The sequence below is a fragment of the Pipistrellus hanaki genome, assembly GCF_964339955.1.
Source record: "Pipistrellus hanaki genome assembly, chromosome: 15".
NCBI classification, from domain to species: domain Eukaryota; kingdom Metazoa; phylum Chordata; class Mammalia; order Chiroptera; family Vespertilionidae; genus Pipistrellus; species Pipistrellus hanaki.
Genome location: NC_140517.1, coordinates 10,970,320 through 10,997,263, shown reverse-complemented (window position 1 = coordinate 10,997,263; position 26,944 = coordinate 10,970,320). Strand labels below are relative to the sequence as shown.

Here is a 26,944-nt window from a genome sequence, read left to right as displayed (position 1 = left end):
CCTGTGCTCGCTGTGTGCCAGTCCTTGTGTCCAGCTCGCATATTTACTTACGCTGCTCTCACATCATCCCTGGGGAGCAGGTACCGGCACATCGCTCACATGGCCCGGGAGCCTGGGAGCGGGCTGACTCACCTCCTCGTGCCCTGGGCATGAACTGAGCACCCTCCGCGTTCTCCAAGGCTCCCCTCCGGGCTGCGCACCTGGAAATCCCCTTCCTGGGAAGAGGAAAACAAACGCCGAGAGGTTAAAGGGCACGCCGCGCGCCACCCGGCCCTCCAGACGCTGGGTCCCTACCCACAGGCCCCGCGACGCCCTGGCCTTCAGCCCGAGAGGTTGGCATTGCGCAGCAGCGGCGGGCAGTGCCCCGGTAAAAGCCCACCAGCCTTCTAAAATGTGCTTCTGGGTTAGAAACATGCCTCCCAGTTTGTGGAGATTGGTGGAATGAAGGCTAGTGGTTCACACCGATTCCAAAACGTGCTTCCTTACAGCTTCTCTCACCCCCCCAACCCAGGCCCTTTCTCGGCAGGACAACTGCCAAAGATACAAAAATTAGTTGCTGTTGGCTGCCTGGTGTGATGTATTTGCATATCCATAAGTCAGCCCCACCCCTGGTGGCTAATACCAGGCCCAGGGAAGCTGTGGCTGTTTTCTGATTGCTGGTGGGGAGGCCTGTATGTGTGTGTGTGTGTGTATGTTTTTTTTTTTTTTTTTAAATAAACTGAAACCAGATGGAAGGGTTTTTTTGTTGTTGTTGTTCACAGCCTGGCCTAACATTTTCTCCAGCAAATTCCTTGAAAAGCCAGCCACCTATGAGTGGTGCCTGTTCTCCTTGGAGGTCCCTGGATACGGAGATGTAATAGTGAGCAGGCCTGGGATCTCTAAAATGAAAACAAAAGGAGAGAAAGAAGCTTCTAGGCTCCAGGGGTGGGGGGTGGGGGTGGGGGGGGTGAGGGGGGAGAAAGAGACGGGGTGTCCCGGGCTGTGGATTGAGTCAGAATCACCTGGACCAACCACTTGTGAGAATGTGGATTCCAGACCCCCCACACGTACAGCCATGTGCAGCACTAACTGCCGGCCTAAGACTCTGGCTCTCCGAATGGGTTGAATTTTGAGGCAGTTGGAAGGGGTGACTGCCCCCCCCCCCCCCCCGAAATGGGCCAGTTGTTCAAGGTGGTTATCGAAATATTTTTAACCGCCAGCCAGGCTGAGGGCTTTGTCATGTCCCTCCAACACCTCGTTAAGAGGTTCCTTGTTCAGAGAGATGAAGCAAGTGTGCCCAGGGTCACAGCGCCAGGGGCCTCGCCTTTTTTCCTTTGGGACGTGAATTGGCCATTGTCGTCGTGAAAGTCTGACCCAGTCCCCAGACAGCGGAGAGCTTTGCTTTCCCAGCTCCGGCCTCCGTTCCCAGCTCAGAGCACTGCCCTTTTGGGTTGCGAGCCTTTTCAGATAATTGTGTCAGGTTACATAAGGTCTCGGAGCTGGGAACAAAGGAAATTCCACAGGGAGCAGGTCTGAGAAGTTCCCGCATATAATTTGCTTTAAAGCATGCAAGGAAAAAAAAAAAAATGCAGGTATCTCAGCCCTGTGCATTTTTGAGATAAAGTGGGAACAGCCAATAGCTTTGATGCACGAAAGTACCCTTCCCCTTAGAAGTGAGCAAAACACCCCTCGGGCAGGAGCCTGTGCAGGGCCGGGTGGAGGTCATTTGCAAAAAAGGGCAGCGTTGGCCTCACCGGCCCAGAATGCCTCTCTCCGCCCTTGCTGCATCTTAGGTGATACATGACATGTGGCAAACACAAGCCTTCGGTTGTCCAAGAACCATAAAATGAAATAAAACCTGAATTACTGGCAGCCAAGCTTTCAAGTCTTTGGTCCCCAGGACTCTGCAAACACACTGTCCGCACGCCATGATTTTCTTTTTTTTTCCATTTGCCTCCAAGGGACAGCCCCGTGGCAGCTCTGTTGGATAAGGTGCTGTTTCCAAACACCTTGTTCCCAGCTGGAGACGCAGAAAAGGTTTCATCTAGATCCCAGAGAGTCCTGGACGGGTGACACGGTGTTCCACACGGCGCTGGTTTTAGTCAACAGCGGGAAAGCGGCCAGCGCCTTCCCTCCAAGGAGGCCGAGAGAATATTCTAAGCACCGAGCGGCCGTGCGTTCTTCAAGCACAGGGCGGTCATAAAAACCACTTAACCAGGAAAAATTAATGGGAGGGAAATGTCTTGAATGTAGCAAATAAAAAACAAAAAAAACAAAACAAAAAAAAAACACAACTTTACGAGGGACATGGAAAAAACAGATTTACTACCAAGGGATGGTAATATAGGAAAGTCATTCTACACCAAAAATAATTCGAGGAGTAGTGTTTACTGTACCGAGGGCCTCACACAAGAATTCCTATAAATAGCACACGCCTCCCCTTTTTGTTCTTTCCTTTCCCCCTTCCTTACTCTGTTCCAGGCTCTGTGCTCGGGAAGCCATGGTGAGCTAGACAAAACGCATCATTCCTCCCCTCGTGGGCTCTCTGGCTGGCGGGAGGGACAGCCCCTGATCAGATCACTGCACGCTCAAGCAGCCTGGACGGAAGGAACTAGAAGGCAGCGTCCCCTGGTGCCATGGCTGTTCCGGGGGCCAGAGGCAGCTTTCCCCGAGAGAGTGACGGTCCGGGTAGGGAGGCAGCCTGGTCCTTCGAAGAAGGCGTGCAGACGCTGCAGGGGTCAGCCAGAGCCACGGAGCAAAGGAGGCCTTGCAGGCTGTTGCGTGGGGGAGGATTCGAGTCTGACTTTATGGCATATAAAAATACCGCTCCCTGGGGGAGCAGGGAGAGTCCCTGAGCAGTTGTAAGCAGGAAGTAAAAGAATCAGCTAGCTCGACTTAAAAAAAAAAGAAAGAAAAGGACAGCCACAAGCTGTGAGGAGGACGGACTGACAGTGTGGGGGCAGAAAGAGCAGTCAGAGGCCGCGGTGCACGCTGGGGCAAGAGCGAGCATGGGGACGCGCCAAGTGGATGGGCGGGGTCATCCGGGGGCCGCTGGAAAGGGTACCGTGACCCAGATGAAGTGGGCTCGGCAAGCGAGAGCCGTGGCCGGCCAAGTCCCACGCAGGTTAATCTGATCACGAACGTTTAATTCTATTGGCCGGGGAGATGGATAGCATCGAGCCTGGTAGGAAGACAAATAAGGTTTCGATTATGTGGATCCGTCTCTACTACCAACTGAAGAAATACTCTGGGTGTCTGTAGGCCTGACCACACCTTCAGCCCTATGCAGTAGCTATGGTTACCCCCATTTCACATAGGAGCAAACTGAGATTTGCGGGTGTGTGTGTGTGTGTGTGTGTGTGTGTGTGTGTGAGTGAAGGGATTTGCCCAGCTGGTGACTGGCAGAACTGGGATGGAAACAGGTAACCACTGACCTGCCCTGGGACCAGCGACAAGTCCCGGGAAGCCTGAGTACGCGTCGGCCCCGAGGACAGGCCACAGGTTCCTGCCCAGGAATGTCCTCTGCATTTTCGGAGCCATGTAAGCTGGCTTAGGATCTTCTCACACGTGTGTGTGCATAGGCACTCCCAATTACACCTTCTCTCCCTGTGAGCCCTGGGCAGACCTGCCTTGTGGGTCATGGGCAGGAACAAGTCCTGCTCCAGAGGCTGACGGACTCCTGTTCCAGAAAAAATGTGTCACATTTTCAAAGAAACTGTACAAAGCGGTGGGAGGGGCTGTAACAGGCCTGCAGGTGAGGGAGCCCTGTGGGAAAGGCCAGGGGGTGGGGGTGAATGAAGGCTGCCCGTTCCAGCGGTTGCACAAGCCTCACTGGGCACAGGGATGAGGAGATGAACGGGAGCTCGCTGAGCAGGGCTTTGTCTGAAGACAAAGGAAACCCTGCATTAGCTTAAACGGAAGGCTGGTTAGGTGATGTGTTCTGGTTAGGAAGGTTTCCACCCTCGGCCTGTGCCGCCTTCCTCAGTAAGTGACGTCCTGGGCCAGTGGTCGGCAAACTCATTAGCCAAAGGAGCCAAATATCAACAGCACAGCGACTGAGATTTCTTTTGAGAGCCACATTTTTTAAACTTAAACTTCTTCTAACGCCACTTCTCCAAAACAGACTCGCCCAGGCCGTGGTATTTTTGTGGAAGAGCCACACCCGAGGGGCCAAAGAGCCGCATGTGGCTCGAGAGCCTCGGTTTGCCCACCACTGCCCTGGGCAGTGCCAGGTTCTGGATTGCACAACATATGATGATGACAGGCTCAGAAGAATACCATCAAACTGCCCATCTCTTAAGCAAATTTAAAATGAAAAAGCTGCTGAGCCAAAACTGGTTTGGCTCAGTGGATAGAGCGTCGGCCTGCAGACTGAGGGGTTCCGGGTTCGATTCTGGTCCCGGGTTCGATGTACCTTGGTTGCAGGCACAACCCCAGTAGGGGGTGTGCAGGAGGCAGCTGACTGATGTTTCTAACTCTTTATCCCTCTCCCTTCCTCTCTGTAAAAAAAAAAAAAATCAATAAAATATATTTTTAAAAATAATAATAAAATGAAAAAGCTGTCAGGGAGTCCTCAGACAGCCTGACCTGGAGTCACTCAGATACACATCAAGGGGGCCTGAGCTGTCACTGGATTTTTTGTTTCAAATGAAACAGCTTCCATTGGTTAATGTATGTGTACTTAACCCTATCTGAAACCTACTGTGCTAGTTTTCTGTTGCTGCTGTAACAAATCGCCACAGTTCAGTGGCTTAAAACAAATTTATTAACTTATAGTTTTGGAGGTCAGGAGTTTGAAATGGGCCTCCCTGGGCTAAAGTCAAGACGTCAGCAGATGGGTTCCTTCTGGAAGCTCTAGGAGAGTGTATGTTTTATTGCCTTTCCCAGCTTTTGAGGCCCCTACATTCCTTCTTCCTCTATCTTCAAAGCCAGCAGTGTAGTATATTCAAATTTATCTATTTTGTTGTTGTTGTTAATCCTCGCCCAAGGATATTTTTTCCATTGATTTTTAGAGAGGTTGGAAGGGAGGGAGAGAGACAGAGAGAGAAACATCGATGAGAGAGACACATCGACTAGTTACCTCCCGCACATGCCCTGACTGGTGCTGGATCCAGCCTGTAACCAAGATATATGCCCTTTACCAGAATTGAACCTGAGGCCCTTCAGTTCGTGAGCCGACACTCTATCCACGGAGCCAAACCAGCGAGGGCAAATTTATCTGACTTTTGCTTTCATCGGCACATCTCCCTCTCTGACCTTCTCCCTCTTATAAGGGCTCTTAGCATCACTCAGAATGAATGTGGATAATCTTGCTTCTCAAGATCCTTAATCATATCTGCAAAGTCCCCTTTGCCATATAAGGATAAGGAAACATATTCATAGGTTCCAGATATTAGGATGTGGACATCTTTGTGGGCTGCTATTTTGGGGACTTAATTTGTTCAAGTGGGATCACACGCACTTTAACAAATGAAGAGAAAGAATGATAAGCCTGGAAGCAGACAGGTAGATGTGAAGGAGACCAGACCAGAGGCTGCTGCCGAGATAATAAGGAAGATGCTGGTGCTCCAGGCAGGAATGGAGTGGAAAGAATGAGCACAGACCATGCTTCAGAGGGAGGACTTCCTGGTCCTGGGAACTGTTGGGATTAGATGGGCAAGGACTAGGAGGAAACTGGGTAGATGGTAATGCCCTGTGGAGGGCCCAAGGGGAAAAACAGGTTTGTGGGGAGGACAAAGAGGGCACGTAGGGACGTGTTGCATCTAGATACCCACGGAACCTTCAGGAGAGGTGCCTGGGAGGCAGATGGACCCAGAGCCTGCCTCTGGGACTCTTGCGGCCTTCTCTCCCTGGGGGCATACACGGGCTTATTCTCCACCTTGACTTCTGGGTTACCATCTCTGTTTGACCTTAAGTTCTCCTATTTCAGATAAGAGTTGAGAAGCCATCTTGTATTGTTGAGACTATTGATGTGTGTGTGTGTGTGTGTGTGTGTGTGTGTGAAAATGTAAGGTCATTGCACAAGCAATGATAATCATTTATTCATAAAAAAAAAGAAGAACAGTCCTAATCAGTTTGGTTCAGTGGGTATAGCATCGGCTTGTGGACTGAAGTGTCCCAGGTTCGATTCTGGTCAAGGGCACGTACCTTGGTTCTGAGCACATACCCAGTAGGGAGTGTGCAGGAGTCAGCCAATCAATGTTTCTCTCACATCGATGTTTCTAGCTCTCTTTCCCTCCCCCTTCCTCTCTATAAAAAAAAAAAAAAAATCAATAAAAAAATATATATTTTTAAAAAGGACAAATAATCATTCCTTCTCAAACATTCTTAATGGACAAAACATATTTTCTGAAAATAACAGTTGGTGGTAACTGAGAATTATTATTTTTTCTTTATTGATTAAGGTATTACATATATGTCCTTATCCTGCCAATTACCCCCCCCCCCCCAGACTAATGATTTTTTTTCCACATCAAGTTTGAGTTTATCAGTCCTGGAAACAAGACTTGAAAGCATAGAGACAGCCCTGGGCACTATGGCTCAGCTGGTGGGAGCACTGTCCCGTGCAGGTTCAATTCCCAGTCAGGGCACCTGCCCAGGTTGTGGGTTCAATCCCTGGTGAGGGGACATACAGGAAGCAGCCGATAGATGTTTCACTCTCACATTGATGTTTCTCTTTCCCTCTCCTTTCCCCTCTTTTTAAAAAAAGAACGGAAGCAAGCCCGAGTTCATGGGCGAGTCCATTCTGAGTATCCCCAAGGACAGGGAGTGAGCTTTCAGGGAAACAGATCCACAGGGAGGTTCCCCGGGCGGAGAAGGAGAGGAGAGCCTGCAGGCCCTGGCACAGAGGGCGCAGGTGCCTGTCCTGTGTCAGCCCCAGGGGAGCAGCGCCTAAACCTCAGAGTCCTTGTGGCTAGGACAGTGCCTAGGGCGTCAGTGCTACAGAGGACTCAGGGCCACAGGACGCTTTTCAGACTGCTGCTCTAGGAGGTCCTGGTCCATGGAATAACCTGGGTAAGAGGAGCTCAGTGCAGACCAAGATTAAGTTTCCCTCCAGGCTGGAAGATGAGGGCTCCCAGAAGGATGAATGCTTGCTTTACAGGAAATAAAAGAAAAAGATACTTTGCACAACATATTTTAAGCTCTTATATTTCACACTTTATATTATGGAGCACCTGCATATTTATTTGTCTAGCTCTGTCTTCCCCTTAGCCTAAGGTGACCAGACGTCCCGATTTTTAACAATTTGTCCCGCATCCCTGGGCGTTTTTTAAAAAAAGTCCCAATTTTTGGAAAGATTCTTTTAAATATTTTGGACTTTTCTTTTTTTTTTTTTTTTTAAAAACGCCACGGGACAAATTGTTAAAAAGCGGGACATCTGGTCACCTTACTTCGCCTGTAATCTCCATGGAGCGCAGGGACCTCATGGGTGCTCCCCATCGTAGGTCCCGTGCCCTGCACATGCTCTCATTCAAATGTGCAGGAATCTCCCCGAGAACGGTGGTCTCGGGGGAAACTGGAAGGAGGCGCTTTTGAAACGAGTTAGGATTTCGAGAAACAAGTTGTGGGTTGGGATGGCGGGGAACGAGTTTTCTAGGGGAAAGGCGGTGAAGAAATGGGGGGTGGGGGAGAATGGGCCGGCCGGGGGCGCCTGGGGGTCCTCCACGAGCCACAGCTTCCCGGGTGCCCGCGCGAAGTGACGCAGCAGCGCGGTTTGGCCGCTGTGGGGCGCCGTAGCCCGCGCCGTTGCCAGGGGAACGGGGCCAGCGCCGGACGAGGCCCAGCCCGCCTCGGCCCGGCCCGGCTGCACAGCCAGCCCGCTGGAGCCCGAGCCCGAGCCCGAGGACTGCCGGCCTAATCGCCGCCGCGCAGCCCGAGATGGGGCCCCGCTCGGGGGTGCGCCGCCGCCGCCGCCGGGTCCCAGGGGCCATCCCGACCGCGAGGGTCTGAGGCGCGGCCGCCCCGGGGAGGGTGGACGGCCGGCCGGGCGAGGGCTGAGCTGCCGAGTGACCTTGGCGGGGCCGCCGGGACGCGCAGGTGAGGAGCTACCGCCGCGGTTCTCACCTCGAAGCCTGGCCTCGGCCGCCGGGTCGCGGCTGCCGCCCCGCAGCCAGCCGGTTCCGCGCGCGCCTCGGCCCGGAGCCCCGCGGCCTGGGCTCCGGGGACGCGTCAGAGTGCGGGGCTGCCTCCCAGTTTGTATCGATCAGGCTCACTGATCAGCAATGAGAGCCTACTGTGTGCCAGGGGCCGCCCCCCTCCCCGAGGGCCCCGAACAGCCAATCTCCACGGGGCGTGACGGGCGGGGGCGGAAGTGGTTTCAGGTGGGGATGGCGCTCCCGAGGGACCTGGAGGGACCTGGAGGGACCTGGAGGGGACCTGGAGGGACCTGGAGGGAGGCGGCCAGGCAGGGTCTGTAGACGAAGGAGACTCTGGAGCTTAGATCTGAGGTTGGAAAGGAGCCAGCCTTGTGAACAGGGGGAGGGGTGTTCTTTTGGAAAGAGGGAAAAAGCACATGCAAAGGCCTGGCTGGAGTCGGCCAAGTGCAATGAAGGAACAGCAAGGGTGAGAGGGAGCCTTGAGACATGTGGTGGGAGTTTCGGCTGGGTTCTAGCCGGAGGAGGAAACCGTGGCAGAGTCTTTGACGTAGTTTCCAGTTTTTGAAAAGCTCGCCGCGCTCCGCGGTTGCTGTGGGCGGGGTGGTGGTGACAGGCACACCAGGAAGGCCGCCGAGGGTCATCCTGGTCCTGCCGGTTACATGGTGCCTCCCGGATGCTCTGAGCCTCTCAGTGCCCTCACCTGGGAACAAACCCAGGATGTTGTTCTGCTGTTGTTTCCAAGGGAGAGAGGGCGGGAGGGAGGGACCGCTATCTACGAGGCCAATGAAGCACGTAAAGCAGCACCTGGCCCAGAGGAAGGGCCCTCTAACTGCTAACGGTGGCGATTCTCATTAAAACACTGTAGAGGCCGAAACCGGTTTGGCTCAATGGATAGAGCATCTGCCTGCGGACTGAAAGGTCCTGGGTTCGATTCCAGTCAAGGGCACTTACCTTAGTTGCGGGCACATCCCCAGTAGGGGGTGTGCAAGACGCAGCTGGTCGATGTTTCTCTCTCATCGACGCTTCTAACTCTCTATCCTTCTCAATTCCTTCCTGTGTAAAATCAATAAAATATATATATTTAAAAAAGATGAAAACCTGGTTTTAAAAACAATTAAAAAAATAAACACTGTAGGGGAGGGATGATGGAGGCCTGGGCTAGGGCGATGGCAGCAGCGATGATAAGAAGTGGCTTAACTTCCCTTGTTGAGGGAGAGCTGGGTTTAGAAGTGGGTGAGGGGGTGGCCCCATAGCTGTGGTGGTTCACTGTGGGAGACGGGTTTATAAACATAATCTTCATGAGATGGAATAAAAGCAACATTGGTGCTTAATTAGCCAGTTTTTGTTTTTTTTTTCTTTTCTTACTTTGTTCTGTCACAACTTTGTTCTTAATGACCGTTTCTCGGTGGGTGTTCCTGGAGGCTTTACTCCTACAATCATGTGAATTGATTTCCTGGTTAAAATCAACAGCCCTTGCCTCCGCTCACTGGCCTCGTCTCTGCTTCGTGTCACTCCTCCCACCTCCTCGTCCCAGTTCCTTGGCTGCACTTGAATCCCAGCTTGCAGCGGTTGGTCGCTTCGGGAGGAGAATGACACAGACTGTTTGCAGACCACATCCACTCAGGAATGGCCGGGGTCAAGCTTCTCTTGCCCTCGCCTCAGACCTCCGCCTGTTGTTTATGTGGGAGCCCGGCCTCACCAGGCCGGTGATTGAGAGTCCCTGGGAACGGCCTGGGGTTCCAGTTTGTTTTCTGGGAATTGTGCAGTGATGTGCATCTCTTAGTCACTTTCCAGGATTTTAAGGCCGGAGACTTCTTGGTATCTGTGAGGAATTTTAATAAACAAAGAACTTGCCCCTACAGGTTCTTTTTTAAAGGCTTTTTACACTGTAATCCAGTGTGCACCAGGTCCTCCTCTAAGTGGTCAAATTGGGCATCTGTTAAGTCTTGTAGAAAACTCTTCTAAAAGCAGATCCTGGGGCGGGGGGGGGGGGGGGCAGATAACTTATTTATAAAAATCCATAGAAAATCACTCACACGGCAACCATGAATCCTCTAGTCAAAATAAAAGATGACCTTCCTGTGGTGTGTTCCTTCACTTTGGGTTCAGGAGGGCATGAGCAGCTGAGCTGCCCGAGGCCAAGGACGGGAACAAGGTCCTGCCCAGCAACGCCTCTGTCCCACTGTCTGGTGGCCTGATTCTGGCGCGGACAGGACCCCAACAGGGAGCTCTCTCTGTGGCTCTTCCTCACAGCTCTGCAGCTGAGCAAGTCAGAACTGCTCTGAGACCGAGAAAGCTCTGGACTAACACGGAGCACTCTTGTTGCACGGCTGGCAGGCCGGAGTTCCTTATTTGTCTGGCATGGATCACGTGAGCACGTTTGGCCCACGTGCCAGCCTCGTGGGGCCAGAAGGGCAAAAGGTGACACTGCTCAATTATTTATTATTCAACAGGTGTGTGTGTGTTTTTCTAAAAACAGTACGAGCACACAGTAAAAACAAAAATAAGAACACAGTTCCTACAGTACCAAGAAATACACAGTCAAAGCCAATCTGTCTCACTACAGCCACGAGATCCCCCTCCCCAAAGGCTGCCCCTGTGTTTGCTTTCTTGTATTTTCTTCCTGAGACGACCTATCCATATCGGAGCACAGATGTCTGTCCACCTGTCTTGGTTTTTGCTCACATGGTGGCATGTTCTACAGCCGTCACACACCTTGCTTTTCCATTTACCTGTCATTTCCTCCCTCCTTGTTTTTGACATTGAATAGCATCCCATTGTGTGAATGTGCCATAGTAGTTTGTTCATATTGCTTTTGTCCTTTGTTATTACAAACAAGACTGTGTGTATCTTTGTGTACTTCATATATATATATATATATATATATATATATATATATATATATATAAAATAAGTACCTAGAAATGGAATGTGGGCCTAAGGGAATATCTGTTCTAAAGCTTGGCAGCATTGCCAAATTACCTTCCAGCTAATTTGTTTGAAAGGTGAATGAAGGAGACCCAAAGAGGTGGCTTTATGAAATTTGCACCTCCTACCTGGGATCCTCAATCTGTGAGCAGCAGTACAGCAACCAGAACCCAGCTGTCTATGGCCTTAGCCCTCATTCCTTGCTCCAATCTGCCTCTCCTCTGACCCTCCCAGTCCATGGCCTCTCTCCACAAACCCTTTTTAGTAATTAAGTTGATTCTTTCCTGAGATCTCAACCATCTTGCAGGAATCCAGGAATGGCACTTTCCTCTTCACCTTGGTTCTTTGGACAACGCCATGCATCATGAATCTCAGAATCACATCCCTAAATATTTTTTCATAGGAGCAGAGGTGGACAAGAGGGAAGTGGATCAGCCATGCAACTATTCTACCATTAGTTTCATGTTCTACAGTTCTCATAATAAGAACTTGAAATGTTAAGATTTCCTCATTTAAATAAATTGAGGTAGCCTAACCTTATTTGGAAAATACTATTGTAGGCTTTTAGCAGATAAATGTTAGCAGGAACAGATTATATTGTCATCCTGGCAATGGGCTTCACCTTGTTGGGACAAGGAAAGGGCCTGCACAGCCCCTCTAGTCGCCCTAGAAGCCAGGTGGGTCCTTAGCTTACCAAGGTGGCAGCTGCCTTTGGTCTGACACTCCATGTGGCCTCTTCCATCTGTCTCTGCCAGTGTGACTCTGTGGTTTGTTCTGTGGCAGAAGATACGGGAAGGATCTTTTGTCAGGGCCTACATTGCTCAGCCCACCAAAGATGCAGCGGGGAGCATCCGGTGGGCAGGGAGCTTGTGGGCCAGACCTCCACCTCTTGACCATCTCCTCCCAAAGTACAGGGCAGCTGAGCTGCTGTGGTGTCACTGTCCCTCTTCCCCCAACCCTTTCCCTCCTCCTCCTCCTCCTCCTTCTCCTCCTCCTCCTTCTTTTTCAATATATTTTATTGATTTTTTACAGAAAGGAAGGGAGAGGGATAGAGAGTTAGAAACATCGATGAGAGAGAAACATCGATCAGCTGCCTCCTGCACACCTCCTACTGGGGATGTGCCCACAACCAAGGTACATGCCCTTGACCTAAGCACGGACTGGCCAAGGTGTGAGCGCACAAGCTGGCCATGTTGTCCAGGAGCAGAGCCATGGATCTCTCAACCTGGTCTCCTAGAGCAGTGCTAAGAGGGAAGGGAGACCAGTGAAGTCCCCGGGCCTGGTCCCATCAATGCTGAGGCCTATCTTGGATTCTCTCTGACCTCCCAGTCTTTTTTAAACTGAGGATATGTTTGTTTGTTTGTTTGTTTTAGAGGGGGGGAGGGAGAGAGAGAAAGAAAGAGAAACATCAATGTGAGAGAGAAACATTGATTGGTTGCCTCCAGTATATGCCCTGGCCGGGGATGAACCTTAATCTACGGTATGTATGTGCCCTGAGCAGGAATTGTACCTGTAACCTTTTGGTATATGGGATGACGCTCCAACCAGCTGAGACACACAGGCCAAGGCCTTCCCAACCTTTTCAATCAAAATCTTTTGGACCAAAAGAATTTGTGGTCAACTCTGCAAAGGAAAATACAATCAGTTAAGAGCTTATGCCTTGGGCCAACAGCATGTCTCCTGACAAGCTCAGGTATCTATTCTAGAATGCTGCCACTGCTGCAAGGGACTTCAGCCTCACAGCTCTGTCCCCTCATGCATGGTACCGTCAGTGGTACCTCTCTGGGCGGAGGGGACCTGGTTTGGAGTCAGAGCCACCCCAAAGGCTGTTTGTATAGGCTTCTGGCCCCAATGGTGACTCCACCCCCCTCAGGTATCTGGGCTGCACCGGGGCTAGGGGTGCCTGCAGCCACTCCAGCCCGCTGCGGGCGGTGCGGGCAGTGCGGGCAGTGTGGCACTTCAGCAATGCGCCTCTGCTGCTTTCTTTAGAAAGGCCCTCAGGTGCAGGGCTGTTAAGATGTGATAAGGCAGCCTGGCTGCTGTGGCTCAGAGGTTGAGCTTCAGCCCACGAATTAGGAGGTCACAGTTTCATTCCCGGTCAGGGCACATACTCCGTTTGCATGCTCTGTCCCCAGTAGGGGCATGCAGGAGGCAGCCAATCGATGATGTTTCTCTCACATCTCATCTCTCTCTCTCTCTCTCTCTCTCTCTCTCTCTCTCTCTCTCTCTCATATATATATATATATATATATATATATATATATATATATATATATATATAGTGATGAGGCAAATGGAAAGCCAGGATTTAGGGATCCCAATTTATGGGTTCTCTTCAAAGTCATTGCCCAGATGATGATGTCACTGGAGAAGCGATCTGCAAGCCACAGGGATTTCCCCCTACCCTGAGCAGAACCACCAGCTAAACTGTATTCACAGGGCTTGACATGGTGACCGCTGACTTTCCAAAAATCAAGGACAAAGATTTGCTACCTCGGGACATCCAAAGTAAAGCGATGTCACTTCTGATGGAAGGTGAGGTTACAATGGCGATCCAGTGGCCCAGCGCTTATGACACTGTGTTCATAAGAAAGCAACGTCAGCCGAAACCGGTTTGGCTCAGTGGATAGAGCGTCGGCTTGGGGACTGAAAGGTCCCGGATTCGATTCCGGTCTAGGGCATGTACCTTGGTTGCGGGCATATCCCCAGTAGGGGGTGTGCAAGAGGCAGCTGATCGATGACTCTCTCTCATCCATGTTTCTAACTCTTTATCTCTCCCTTCCTCTCTGAATAAAATCAATAAAATATATTAAAAAAAAAGAAAGAAAAAAAAAGAAAGAAAGCAACGTCAGCCAACCCCATCACTTTGGACATAAACCTCCTAGAATATCGGCTGTCATAGCCTCAGTCTGGAAAGATGAAGATAACCCATCCAGAGGGCTAATTTAAGGGTAATTATGGTGCCTGTAATGTATGATCTATAGTGTCACTGATCTATATACTCAGCCAGTAGGCAACCCTAACCCGTTTTCAGATGAAGGAACTCAGGCCAATCAGCTAATAAGTGCAGAGCCAGGACTTGAACCTACATCTGTTTCCTCCAAAGCTGGAACTCTTTTTTTTTTTTTTTTTTTTTTTTTTTTAACCTTTGCTGCTTCTTATTGAAGACAAAGGACTCCATTTGAGTCCCTGGAAGAAAATTAGGGTCACGTCATTTAGCTTTGAGATGAGGCTACTCAGAGTTGTCTTCAGATATGCCAGGCTTAGCTTCCAGGAGGCTCTAAGCCTTGGGCGGGATGAAGGGCAGAGTGACTAAGTGTAAATGTTCGGCGGGCAGGGTAATAGCCAGTGGGCAGGGGCAGCTGGGGCGGGGCAGGTGAGGGTGCGGGCAGGTATAGGTGCGCTGTGGGTGATGACAAAACGGGAGATGTGGGTGCCTGGTGGCTGTGCAGGTTGAAGGCAGGGCAGAGTGGGACAGATGGCTTTGGGTGGACCAGGTTCCACACCATTCACCATGCCCACATTTCCTTTTATTTCAGATGTCCTCAAGTCAGCAAACATTTACTGAGTACTTCCTAGGTACAAGGTATGCTCTGGGTGCTGGGGGAGGGGATGTGGGGAGCGGAGTCGAATGAGTCACACACATCTACTGTCCTCCGGGGAAGCTGGGGTAACAGGGGCCAATGGAGACGGGGAGGGTGGCAGAGTGCGCCAAGTGGCAGCGACTTGCCCAGTGAAGACTGAGCATGAGCTCCCTGACTTGGGGGCCCCTGGCTGAGGAGATGCCGTCAGTGGGCTCTGAGGTCAGGGAACCTTTTGCTGGGCTGAGAAGTGAGGAAGGACCACGGGCATGGACTCCTGAGAGTGCAGCTGCCAGGGTTTGTCCTCCAACTCCCTGCCTTCCCACCAGGAGGTCCGAGCTGGCCTGTCTCCCCAAGTCTGTGCTGCCTGCCCAGACTCTCTTTCCTCCTCCGGCCCAGAAGCGAGGGCGAGGCTCTTCCTTCTGCAATGACAGGCCCACCCTGTCTGCCAGGCTGGTAACTTTGGCCCCTAGGCCAGCTCTTGGGCCTAAGGAGGGCAGGATAGGGGAGTGCTGCCATCTAGTGACAGGCTCTGGTTGAGCATCTTCCCTGAGCCCCCTCAGGTCAGCCCACTTGTCTGTTCTCAGTGCACCAAGGCCCAGATTTTGCTTAGAGAAACATTGTCATTTACTCTGCTGGAGGGAACAAGGAGGACTCGTCCGTCCTCTCGTGGGCTGGCTCCTCCCCAGCCAGGAAGCCTTCGGCAGCCCTTCTGAGGCACAGGGGAGAATGTTCAAGGCCCTCCCCCAACCCTAAAGGGAGTACATGCTTGCCTAGGACCAGAGGCTAGATCCCCTTCCGCACAGCCCCGCTCCTGTTTCCCTTCGCAAACGGTCAGGGGCCCCTCTCTGACACTTGCCTTTAGGCCACAGGACAGAGGTGACTAATCGTAACAGGATCAGCATGTGTTCTCATCGGCCTGGCCCCAGCCAGATATTGTTCCCAGATGAGAACATGTCTTATTGGGTTTAGCCCTGATGGCTGTGGAGACAGAGCACTTTGAGTAACAGGCGGCCACACGGTGTCCTGAATAAACCCTGGGCCCTCCTGCCTTGTTCTGGCCAAGGCTGGGCCAATGCTGGCTCTGGGGCTTCGAGCCCAGCACTCCACACCACCCTCCCCCACTGGCTTCCTCATGCCAGGGCGCCGGTTGCCCCACAGAGTAGCTGGGAGGTGGCTTTGTGCCCCCGCCTCCTTCCCCAGTGCTGGAAGCTGGCTGCATGCAGGGATCCGGGTCCAGCCAGCACCTCATCAGGCTAATGCTCTCTTACTCTTTCTCCCTCCGGAGATGAACATCTGCAACAAGCCCTCCAACAAGACAGCGCCGGAGAAGAGTGTGTGGACAGCACCCGCTCGGGCCAGCGGGCCCTCCCCGGAGCTGCAGGGCCAGCGGTCCCGCCGGAACGGGTGGAGCTGGCCCCCTCACCCGCTCCAGATTGTGGCCTGGCTGCTGTACCTCTTCTTCGCTGTGATTGGCTTTGGGGTCCTTGTGCCCCTCCTGCCTCACCACTGGGTGCCTGCTGGCTATGCTGTATCCTTGGGAAAATGTGGGGCCGATGCATGGAATTGTAGGGGCAGTAGATGGAGGACATGGCAGAGGCCTGAGGCTGGGCTCCAGAGTCCCAGAGAGCACAGGTAGACCCGTGTCTCCCCCGGGAGAAACCAGCTGCCTGCCTGCCTGCCCGACCTCCAGCCTCCCTCTGCCCCGCTGCCCCGCTGCCCCATGCGGTGAGCTCACAGACCTGAAGTACCTCGGAGCCTATAAAGGCCCACACAGAGGGAGCCTCGTCAGCCAGGGCACCGCTCCAAAGCTCTCTTTAAGCTAATTTATCCCAGAGCTCAACAAGGGATAAACGAGAGGGTAATTATTCCACTTATGAAAGAATTGTTCACTTTTCAAGAAGAGCCATGGTAGAATTCTTTTACATAGTAAGGTTTTTGGTACATTTAAAATGTGGCTTTGTTTTGGACAGATGGTTATGCTGTCCCAGGACTATTTAGAAGCACACTGATTTTGTAAATGATGCCCTTTTAGGATGCGGTTGAATTGACTAGAGCGGGGATCAAAGATGCCCTGAGGTTCCTGAGAACAATGACAAACACAAACTTGCATGGGCCTAGTGGTGCGGCTGCAGCAGCTCTGGCCACAACCCCAGGAGCAGAGGACACGGCTGAGAGGCTGAGACTGGAGTGCAGCAGCGGCTGTGTGCTCCATCCAGAGGGGGCCCTGCCTGGTGTGTGTGTGTGCTTCACAGAGATGATTCCTTGGGCCTTTCAGGCAGGAGGGCTAGGGCGAGCTGCAGGAGGGCGAGCTGCAGGAGGGATGAACTCTATGCCTCCTTGGACATAGAGTCAGCAGCGGAGCTTGGTCCCTTTAAGGGCTACACAAGGGCTTCTGCCAGCTGCAGGTCTCAGCCTCCTCCTCTGCCTGCTTCCCAGGGTGGGGACAAGGAGCACACAGGGATGTGTGTCTGAGCACCAGAATGCATGAGCCATAATGGGGAGCATGCTCTCGTGGGAAATCACAGAGCCCTGGCTGGTGAGTGACATGGCAAATGTGTGGAGAAGGACTCTGGAGAAGGTTGCCATCCCCGGACACCACCAGTGTCACTGGGGGGCTTCCTGGTTCACTAGGCCCCTGGGCATAGCCATGAGCTCTGTAAGTGGGAAATAGGCCTTAGGGCTGTTAACTAGAAGGCTTCATGGAATAGTCCTCTCCTGACCTGGAATGGGCACACCCCTCACTCAGGGTTTCCTGGGTTTCTGCCATGGGGTCTGGAGTGAGTGCAGTCAGAACACTAAACAGTAAACAAGAGTAACTACCACTTATTGAGCATTAGATGTGCCAGGCCTTGTGTCAGTCCCTGTACGTGGATTATCTTATTTGATCCTCATAATAATTTGAAGGCATTCCTCCCGCTTTACTAAGAAATTGGGGCTCCGTGAGATTAAGTGACTTCCTGAGGTCACATAGTTGGTGGCTAGTGAGGCCAACAGAGCTGCTCAGGGCACTCCAACTCTGAGCGGCAGATGGTTTGAGGCTCTTGTCCTCTCCGCATTAATTGCTTTGGGCAATGTGGAGGTTCACAGATCTGGATTGTTCTTCCTTCCTTCAAAGCCTCCCTTCTGCAGGCTTCCTCAGGACCCTGGGAATGAGGGAGGGCAGTAATGTGTACCAGGTGCCCACCTGGCACCTGGATCTAGCCTGGGACCTAGGGTTGCAAAGATCAGCAAGACAGGGCCCCAGCCCTGGGAGCTCAGCCTCCAGCTGGAGGGAGCCTTGTAGACTGGAGGTTACCCCATGGCAAGTATGGGAAGGGCTCCCAGCATACTGTGGACGTGGGAGATAGGCCATCCAGACCAACATCGCCACAGGCCCTGCTGCCCCCTGCTGCTCACAGCTCCCCTCTTCACAGACCTAACCAGCCTGTCCGTTTGCTCTCGACCCTGCCCCTTCATCACCTGTATCCAGTCAGTCATCAAGTTCTGTTGATTTTACCTCTTAAATAGCCCTCGAATCACCCTCTTTCCCCTTACTGCCATCTGCCTCTCTTAACTAGAGGACCATTTTGTGGCCAAACCAGTCTCCCCACACACACTCACTCGGACCAGTCCATGTGCCCTTCAAAAACAAACACGATAAAGTTGTTCCCCAGCTAAATACTCTCTAATGGCTTCGCCCCGCCTGAAGGAATGAGGTTCTGGCTACTCAGGGCTCTCTGTGTTCTAGCCTCTGCCCGTCCCCCAGCCTCCTCTTACATTATTTGCTCTGTTCTCTGTTGTGACACTGGTCTCTGCCTGGAAGCCTCTTGCTCCTCTCTCCACCCCAACACCCAGCTAAGTCGGGAGTCAAGAACTGACAGCCCGTGAACCAGTTTGGCCTGTAGACTTTTTTTTTTTTTTAATTGAGGGATAATTAGTTCACAAAATGGACAGACCTTTGGCAGATGGGTTTAAAAAAATAAAATTCTTGTCAACATTTAAAACATGAGAGACCTCGCCTAAAAAGGTCCAGATTTCCGGTTCCTTTTGAAAAGCCAGAATTTGGTGACATGGCCCTCACTCTCGCATGGCAGCCATGAGCTGAGCTGGAACCGCCCCTCTGGTTGGGGCTCTGCTTGCTCCCAGGAACCAGCCAGGCTCCCTTTCCTCCTCACACCACCTGCCAGTCTGTTACCCATTCCTCTTCCAGCCTCACTGAGGGGTCCCTTCTCAGGGGAGCTTCCTGGATCCCTTCCGGCTAGTTGAGGTCACACTACTCACATTGTCCCATGAACTTTCTTCATTGCAGTCAACCCCTTATGTGATGGACATCTCTGTTTCCTACCAGACCGCAGTCTCCTTGGAGCTAGGGGACCATGTCTGTCTCGCTCCTGCCATATTCCTCAGTGCCTAACGACCTCAGTAAACGAATGAATGAATGAGTCAGGGTGTGGGGTGGGAGAAGTGTTGGAGCAGGCAGGAAACTAAACATTTGCCCACATTCAGTGTGTCTAAAGAGAGCCTGGAAAGCTGGGGAGTAGTGGTTGGGAATATCAGAGATGTTTGAGAGGAGCCAGAGCATAAGGGCCCCAGTGCTGAGTGAAGAAGAAACTCTAGTTTGAGGGCTCCTGAAAGCCAGTGGAGGAGTTTAAGCAAGGATTTAGGGTGAAGCTCTTCAAAGCTACTTTAAGACCAAGTGAAGGACAGAGTCCAGAGGACCCAGAGAGGAGGAACAGAGCCGTGAGACTAGGGAATAACCCAGGCAAGTGCAATGGCCTGACCCACAGCCAGGGCTGTGGAGGGTTTCCATTGGTCACAGGATTGTCTCTTTCCATTAAGGCACAGCACAGTGGGGTGAAGCCTGGCTCACGCAGACACGTAGGGGAATTTGGGCGCTGGGAGGAGGAGGAGGAGGAAGGGGGAAAAGGTTGGACAGCTGATGGGTGGAAGCTGAATGATGGAGGGATGATGTCTGCCTGCCTAGCACGAGTATGGATGAATGGAGGGTAGATGGCTGCCTGTGTGGAATCTATTAGGGAAATCTAAAACATTTAGACTTTGCAGCAAGTTGTCAGCCTCCTCATCTCCAGCATTTGGTACAACCTCTGAGCAGATACATTCTGGAAGAGCTGTGTTTCAGCTCCAGAAATTAGATATACAGTCTCTGGTCAGGCCCTGAAAGCATCAGAATATCCTAGATCCTCAGCCCCAGAGTTTCAAATACCTGAACTCAGGTCCCGGAGGTGGTGGGGATGGGTTCCATCTGCAAGTGATTCTCTGTCTGGCCCGGCTACCGAGAGAGCATTGCTTTTTCCTCCTCAGAGAAGACTTCCTGTGAAAGCAAGACAAACAAGTTTAGAACTTATGTTTTAGGTGCTTTAGCCTAAGAGGGTGGTCTCATTCAGTCTCACTTCACCATTTAGAATCTGAAACCAGGTCAGAAACGGAGGTCAGACCGTCCAGGGCCTGCACCGGGCTTGGAACAGGGAGGCCGCAGCTCTGTGTTTGCATGGCCTTGTGTCCGGGCGCATGGGCAGCATAGGCAGTGCTGACGTGTGTTTCCACGTGACTGCTCCCCTCTTTCATCCAGGCCTGGGAACACTGGAGAGTTCGGACAGGAAGTTCTAGGGACCTGGAGGTAGGGTGTGGCACAGGCTGAGTCTCTGGGAGGGAGCTATATGGAGGTGGGGACCATTTTGGGGCCTCAGCTGGCAGTGTGTGGAGTGAGCCTTTAACCTGTTGGGCCAGTGCATGGGCGCCATCTTTGCTGGTCACCTCGTGGTGCACCTGATTGCTGTCTCCATCGATCCAGCAGATGCCAACGTGAGGGTCAAAAGCTATGCAGGGCCCTTGCCCATCTTCAACCGCAGCCAGCACGCACATGTCATTGAAGACCTGCACTGCAATCTGTGCGACGTAGATGTGTGAGTACGTGTGGACGGAGAGCGTCCTCGTGGGAGCTCAAGGCAGAGAGGGGCATGCCCAGGGCTTTCTAGTCATCCTCCATGGAGTGACAGAGAATTGGGTGAAAGAGAAGGTGAGGAAAAGGTAATTGGAAACAGAAGATGAGGAATAGCGTTTCCAACAGTAAATGTAGGAAACATTTGGCACAACCACAAACCCACAACATTTCCAATGACTAACTCTACCAGCCACCTCCCACCCCAGTCTCACGAGCATTCCCACATAGAGACAGGGAGGGGAGTTAACGCTCAAGACTCACTGTTGCCAAGTGCTTGGAACAACCACCCTGCAGGGAAGGCAGCATCTTTCTCCATGTGGGGAAGAGCCCAGAGCTCGGAGAGGCTAAGAGGCTTGCCTGGAGTTATGCGGCTGCTGGACGGCAGAGCCACATTCACCACCAATTGGCCTCGTCCCCGAGCGGATACTGTTACCCTTGTTTGCCCATGAGGACTCTGAGGCCCAGAGAGGCCAAGCGGCTTACTCCAGGTCACACTGCTGGTGGGGAGATGAGTCAGAATGTGAGGAGTCCATGCCTTGGCTGGTCCAGACAGCCTCCCTAGGTCCCTCCGCACCCTCCTAGAGCTTCCAGCCTCAGGTGGAGGATTAGGCATGGGTGTGGTCCAAGGCCAGCTCTACACTTCCAACCTGGAGGCTCAGGCAGCCTGTTGGAAGGGGGTCTGTGCCCAGGGCCAAGAGAGACCATGGTGTGAAGGTGCTGAGGACTTGGGCGTTAGACCATCCTCTTCACTAGGCACCCGCCGGTGTTGTCCCTCAATGGGTGCCCGGCAGTTGCTGCCCATTCTGGGGCTCTGTCCAGCTTGGCGAGTGCTCCCCACTCTCTGCACTCCTTTGGGCCTCCCCAGTCCCTCCCTGGGGCTGGGAGACTCACATTCCTAAGTGGCCTCACCTCATCTGTGGTGAACTGTCCCGAGTTCATCCAGATGTCATCTTGTTCCTCTTCTTTTGATTCCCTTCGGATGCGCCCAGACAAGCTGATGTTTTCTGGAATTCCCATAGATTGGCACGGAAACAGGCACTCGGAAAACGGAGCTGCTGGAAGAGCAGGGCAGGGCCTGACAGCCTTGCCCTGTTTTGCTTCCTGGCCCTTCCCCTGCTTTGTCTCCCGGTTCCATGCAGGAGTCCTTGCTTGGAATGGAAGCCCCATTTCTGCTTCACACCACCGTCACGCGGTGTCCACTCCCCGAGTGGAGCCAAGTAATATGGCCCTCCCCTTCCTTCCTCCTGCCTTGGGACCCCAGATCTTCAGAAACGCGGCCTCTTCTGGGTGCCCGACCCCGCAGTGCCGCCAGAGGGCGCGCACGCTCCCTGGCGCTGAGCTCATGGTCCAGAGCTCATGGAGGGGAGGACCAGCCAGCGGCCTAACCGCACTGTGCCCCCTCCCTTCCCGCAGGAGCGCTCGCTCCAAACACTGCAGTGCCTGCAACAAGTGCGTGTGCGGCTTCGACCACCACTGCAAGTGGCTCAACAACTGTGTGGGAGAAAGGAACTACCGGTGAGAGCGGCCCCTGGCTGCAGGGATGCGGGGGAAGAGCGGGTCTGAATTGCAGTGGGGTGGGATGGTGATGGGGGTTTGGAGCTGGGCGCTGGTGTGTGTGTGCGTGTGTGTGTGTGCGCGCTCCTGAGGTAGGCTTGGGATCCTTCCTCTGATGGACCAAGAAAAGTGTGGGCCTGAAGGGTCATCTGTCTTTGCCTTTGCCCTAACCTTTGGCTTCATGAGAAGTAGGATCAGAGGCCTTTCTCCCGATCCCAACCCCAAGTCCTTCTGAGCTCTGGGCCCTTACCAGCTGGAGCACCCGGTGCTGACAGCTGCCCGCGGCTGGGCCCAGGCTCTTTCTACACAGTGTGGCATCTGCCTTACTGGGGGTCCTGCTCCTCGTGCTGGTGGCCACTTACGTCTTCGTGGAGTTCTTCGTCAATCCCATGCGGCTGCGCACCAACTACCACTTTGAAGGTCAGACTGGGCTTCGGGCCTGCCTGCTCCCACCCTCAGCCCTGGGCCTGTCTGGTCACGGGTCACAGCCCAGTCTGTGCCTTGCAGTCCTGAAGAATCACACAGACGTATGGTTCGTTTTCCTGCCTGCCGCCCCCGTGGAAACCCAGGCTCCTGCTATCCTGGCCCTGGCCGCCCTCCTCATCCTTCTGGGCCTGCTCTCCACAGCCCTGCTCGGCCACCTGCTCTGCTTCCACATTTATCTCAGTACGCGCCCCTCCGCCCCTACACCCGCCTTCAGGACATAGGATCCCTAGGCTGCAGGAGGGATCCGTTGGGCTGTAGAGCCCAGAAGCTGTGCCCCTTCCTGCTGGCTGGACGTGGTGGCCTGGTTTCTCTCCATGGTTTAGTTTAGTGAATACGGGGACAGTGGTGTCAGCCTGGGATGGGGTATCCTCCCTCACCTTCTGAACGCCAGGGGCCCCTTCCTATTGCACTGAGTCCTCCCCTCACCCCCACAGTGTGGCACAAGCTCACCACCTATGAGTACATCGTGCAGCATCGTCCGCCACAGGAGGCCAAGGGGGCTGACAGGCAGCTCAACTCATGTCCCCCCAAGATGCGACCCATCCAGGTATCGAAGTGGCCCAGAGGGCCGAGGGCTGAGGGGTGGGGCCTGGGTGTGGAAGGGGTGGGCAGTGCAGATAGCAGCCAGTGATAAGAAAGGGCAAAGGGAAGGAGGTCTGGAACAGCAGCTGGGGTAGGGTTCTGGGCAACAGGGGGGAAGCCAAGCCTGACCTGAGCACATGGCTGCTTGCTCGTGTGGGCTCCGTGCGAAGGAGCCCTGCATTCCCCCGAGCCCACGTGTGCCCCGGTCCAAACTGCAAGCATGTGCCGGAGGGTCCGGAACGTGGGAGCTGAGAAGCGGGCAGATGGGCAGGTCAGAGGCCTGCCATCCCAGCCCCGAGTCCTTCTGGGCCCTTACCAGCTGCCCACGGCTGGGCCCGGGTTCTTTCTACACAGGATGTCCTGCTCCCCGTGGAGCTGTGGGGGAAGAGAGAGGGATGGACAGTGACTGAGGTGGTCACCCGTTACCTCCACGTATGACCCTGAGCTCTCAGGCCCTGGGCCCTGTTTAATCCTCACGCATTACCCCCATGAGGCAGGTAATGTTGTCACATCCATGTTGCAGATGAGCATGTTGAGGCCAAGGAAGGTTAAACAGAAGCTGCGTCTGGGAAGAGTTTAGGTCTCTACACTCTGAAGCAGGAACCTTCCAGCCCAAGCTAGGGCCTGGCCAGCCCAGCTGCTGACCAGCCGATCCCCATTCCCACGCCCCATGGCTTCCTGAGGTCAGCAGCTGAGGGGAGGGGGGGTCTAAGAGCCCCCAGGGACTAGAAGGCAGGGGCCCAGGCAGGACCTTGCAGGGAAGGCTGAGCCTTGGATCCCGAGTCCTCATGGCAACTGGACACAAACACAGGCTGGTGGGCGGGCTGGGAGAGGGCTTGGGACCTGCCTCTCCTGTTCTCATTGCCAGGGGTGGGCCAGGCTGCCAGGTCTGGGGGGTGCTGGCTGTTAATGGAGAGCCTCCTGCCACACTGTTGTGTGCCTGCCTGGTGTTGGGCACTGGTGCCATACCAGCACAGGGGCAGCCATTCTGAGGAGTGGGCATCAACCCCCACTTCACAGAGGAGTCTGAGGCTCTAGCTGCACAACAGTGAGGCGGGGCTGGCCCAGGATGTCCAGGCTCCAGGGCTCTGGGCCCCTGCACAGTAGTCTCTGCTTACCTAGGCTTTGAGGCCGATGTGGCAGCAGCAGGGACATATACTAGTAACATCATCTGCAAATGGCCTGAGGGTGCCCCCAGTGGGAGGAGGGGTGTGCAGAGAGAGAGAGCAGAGGCTGAGAGATTCCACAATGCCGTTCAGGAATGTACAAATGTTGAAGATCTGCTTAGGCTGGCACTCCTATACTCCTTCCCACAGGGTCAGCCTGGGCAGAGGTTGGGCATGGCTTGCTAAGGTGTCAATCTCTACATTTGTGCAGCCAGCCTGTGGCCGGCTAGGCTCTGTCCCCTAAATCTGCCAGTGCCCAAATCTGCAGCCTCCCCACCCCCACCCAGAGCAGGAATGCGGGAGGGGCCCCACTCTGGAGCCGTTGCCCCCAAACATAGGCTTGTTTTAGAGACCGCGTTTGCTGTTACACTGTCGTCTCTGCATTAGTCAGGACGCCTGGGTCTCCATGGAAACAGCTGTGGAGCGCGCGACAGCTGTCCGGGTGCCCTCTCCCGCGCTCCCCTCCCCCCCCCGCCCTGTGGGGCGGGGCCTCGTCCTTGTCCCGCCCCACATCGTTGGCTCGAGGCCCTCCAGAGCTGGCTTGTTCCTAGCTTTTGTTTCCTTACCTGCAGTCCTTCTGGGCGTGGGCGTAGCTAGAGCGCGTCCCACGTGCTGGGGTGCAGGCCTAGGCCACTTGCAACATTCTGAACTCGGGCCCCTTCGCTTTCAGGGGTTGGGTCTGCAACTCCAGGGTCGATGTTAGGATCAGCTACTAACAAGACACAGAATTTACTCAAAAGCCTGGTCCCGGATGGGGTTGCAGAGTTGTTTTTCCCCACTACCCATTGCCTTCCCTTTCTGATTAGGAGTGGGGAAACAGAGCGTTCCCCAGCAGCTGAGATTGTGGTTGGTACCCTGAGGATTCAGCTCTGCCGGAACTGGAGCCATGCACAAAACCTATGAACAGCTGGCTACCCAGTATCTCGGGTGGGGCAGGGGTGGGGGGATCAATTCAGAGACCTGGAGTCTTGGGAGGAACTGTGACCAGGAGAGGACAGATCTAAGCACCTCCTCCCCACCACCCACCTTGTCCAGAGCAGCTCTAGACTGGATGCATTGGACTCATGAGGCTGGCGGGACACACACACACACACACACACTTCCTGAAGGAAGTGGAGTTTGACTAGATGAAGTGAGGAGGTCTGTGGGATTGGGGTAAGGTCCAGAAATGGGTGTTCTATGCCTTGTCCTGCAGAGAGGTTTTTCCAGGATGGCTGGCAAACTGGAGAATAGCAGACATCTGGACTCAGACCCCTTACAGAGGCCTGGGGGTTGGGGGTGCAGGAATGTTGTGTCCAGGGCTGGCTGGGCTCAGGACCTAGAAGGCTCTGGGTCTATACCAGGCTGTCCAGCCTTCCTGACCTCCACCTTCCCCAGGAAATGGAGTTCTACATGCGGACCTTCAGCCACGTGCGCCCAGAGCCCCCTGGCCAGCTCAGGCCTGCTGCAGTGAGTGCCAAGTGAGTGCAATCCTGACCTCTCCAGCTGGACATCTCTCATTGGCATGGCAGGACCGTCTAAGGTGGGAGAGAGGGGTAGGCCAAGGCCAGGCCAGATCAATGCCCATCTATTGTCTGCTGGGAAGGGAGGCTTATATGAGAACTCCAACTGGCTGGGATTTGAGGGATCATTCCCATCCAGAGCTTACCCTACTGCTCCCCCCCACCCCCCAGTCTCTCCCGGTTCCCTGCCACCAGCGGCCAAGCGGAGCCTCCACTACCCTCTTCTCCTCCAGAGACTCTGGCTCTGCCCCCCAGGATCCGGCCCCAGGTAGGGGGTGCTGTGCTTGGCCCCTGCCCCGGTGGAAAGGGATGGGAAAGAAGCCTCTCCCCTTCCTCACTCCTCTGCCTCTTTTGGCGATGAGGGCCCTGGGGAAGGGGCGCTCAGCCTGCCTTCTGTCTCTGCAGAAAAAGAGGAAGCCGGGTGAGGGCCCTTCCTGACTGGATCCTGCACCGGGAGCTCCGAGGGAAGGAAAGGTAGGGGCCCGAGCCAGAAACAGCCCCTGGTCTCACAGTTCCCTCCACCCCCGCAGGGCCCCCGGTCCCGGGCCACCGCTCCAGCTCGTCGTCGTCGGATTCTCAGGGCGCTAGCCCGGTGCTCGTCACTGGCCCTGCAGGCGCCTTCCACTCGGCGTCAGCGGAGTCCATGGACGAGATTCCCGTGGCTCAGACGCGCCTGGGCAGCGCCGCGCTGGCCGCTCCCGGAGCCCGGGGCCCAGAGCCAGGGCTGGGGCTGCAGGCGCGCGTGCCTGCTGTGTTCGTGAGCCCGAGCAGTGGCGAGCCCAGGGTGCGGGGCGGCCCAGAGGCCTGCCTGGCTTAGCCGGGCCCAGAGGCCGAGGAGGAGCGGCTGGCCCGTCTCTATGCAACACCTGGACCCTCGCAGACCCCGTGCACTGTAGGAGCCCCCAGGGCCGGCGGGATCGGCCTCCCTTCCCCAGGACTCAGCGGCCATGATGCTCCAATAAACTTTTCTATGCTTTTGCGGACTTACAGTTTACTTTCTTATTAGCAAGGGCCGAGGGCTCTCCTGGAGTTGGACCAGTTCCCATCAGCCCCTGGCGGGAGAGGATGGGGTGGGCTTTATAGTGGGTGGCAACCCAGATTGTCCTATGGAAGTAAAGGAAAACGG

At 54.1% G+C, this 26,944-nt stretch overlaps 1 protein-coding gene across 4 annotated transcripts; it reads left to right on the top strand.

Annotated features, from left to right (window-relative positions):
- Window positions 1-7,712: 7,712 nt before the first annotated feature.
- On the top strand, window positions 7,713-26,812 carry ZDHHC1 (zDHHC palmitoyltransferase 1). Of its 4 annotated transcripts, none has more exons than XM_084861114.1 (12): window positions 7,714-8,016; window positions 14,543-14,589; window positions 15,873-16,115; window positions 20,315-20,490; window positions 21,942-22,043; window positions 22,378-22,502; window positions 22,590-22,748; window positions 23,003-23,115; window positions 25,694-25,776; window positions 26,014-26,086; window positions 26,224-26,239; window positions 26,349-26,811. In XM_084861114.1, the coding sequence occupies exons 3-12, from the start codon at window positions 15,873-15,875 to the stop codon at window positions 26,633-26,635; spliced, it is 1,377 nt and encodes a 458-aa protein (XP_084717240.1). In that variant the 5' UTR covers window positions 7,714-8,016; window positions 14,543-14,589; the 3' UTR covers window positions 26,636-26,811. The 4 variants fall into 4 exon arrangements, with proteins under 4 accessions (XP_084717238.1, XP_084717240.1, XP_084717237.1 ...); XM_084861111.1 differs by having other exon boundaries at window positions 25,990-26,086; XM_084861112.1 differs by lacking the exon at window positions 26,224-26,239 and having other exon boundaries at window positions 7,713-8,016; window positions 25,990-26,093; window positions 26,349-26,812.
- Window positions 26,813-26,944: the final 132 nt, after the last annotated feature.

What these genes read in the sequence shown, in the direction of transcription:
- ZDHHC1 (XM_084861111.1), top strand. Translation starts at nt 15,873, where the DNA reads ATGAACATCTGCAACAAGCCCTCCAACAAGACAGCGCCGGAGAAGAGT. An exon ending in GGGTGCCTGCTGGCTATGCT is followed by an intron (nt 16,116 to 20,314) that starts GTATCCTTGGGA and finishes CTGTTGGGCCAG; the next exon opens with TGCATGGGCGCCATCTTTGC. An exon ending in CACCAACTACCACTTTGAAG is followed by an intron (nt 22,503 to 22,589) that starts GTCAGACTGGGC and finishes TGTGCCTTGCAG; the next exon opens with TCCTGAAGAATCACACAGAC.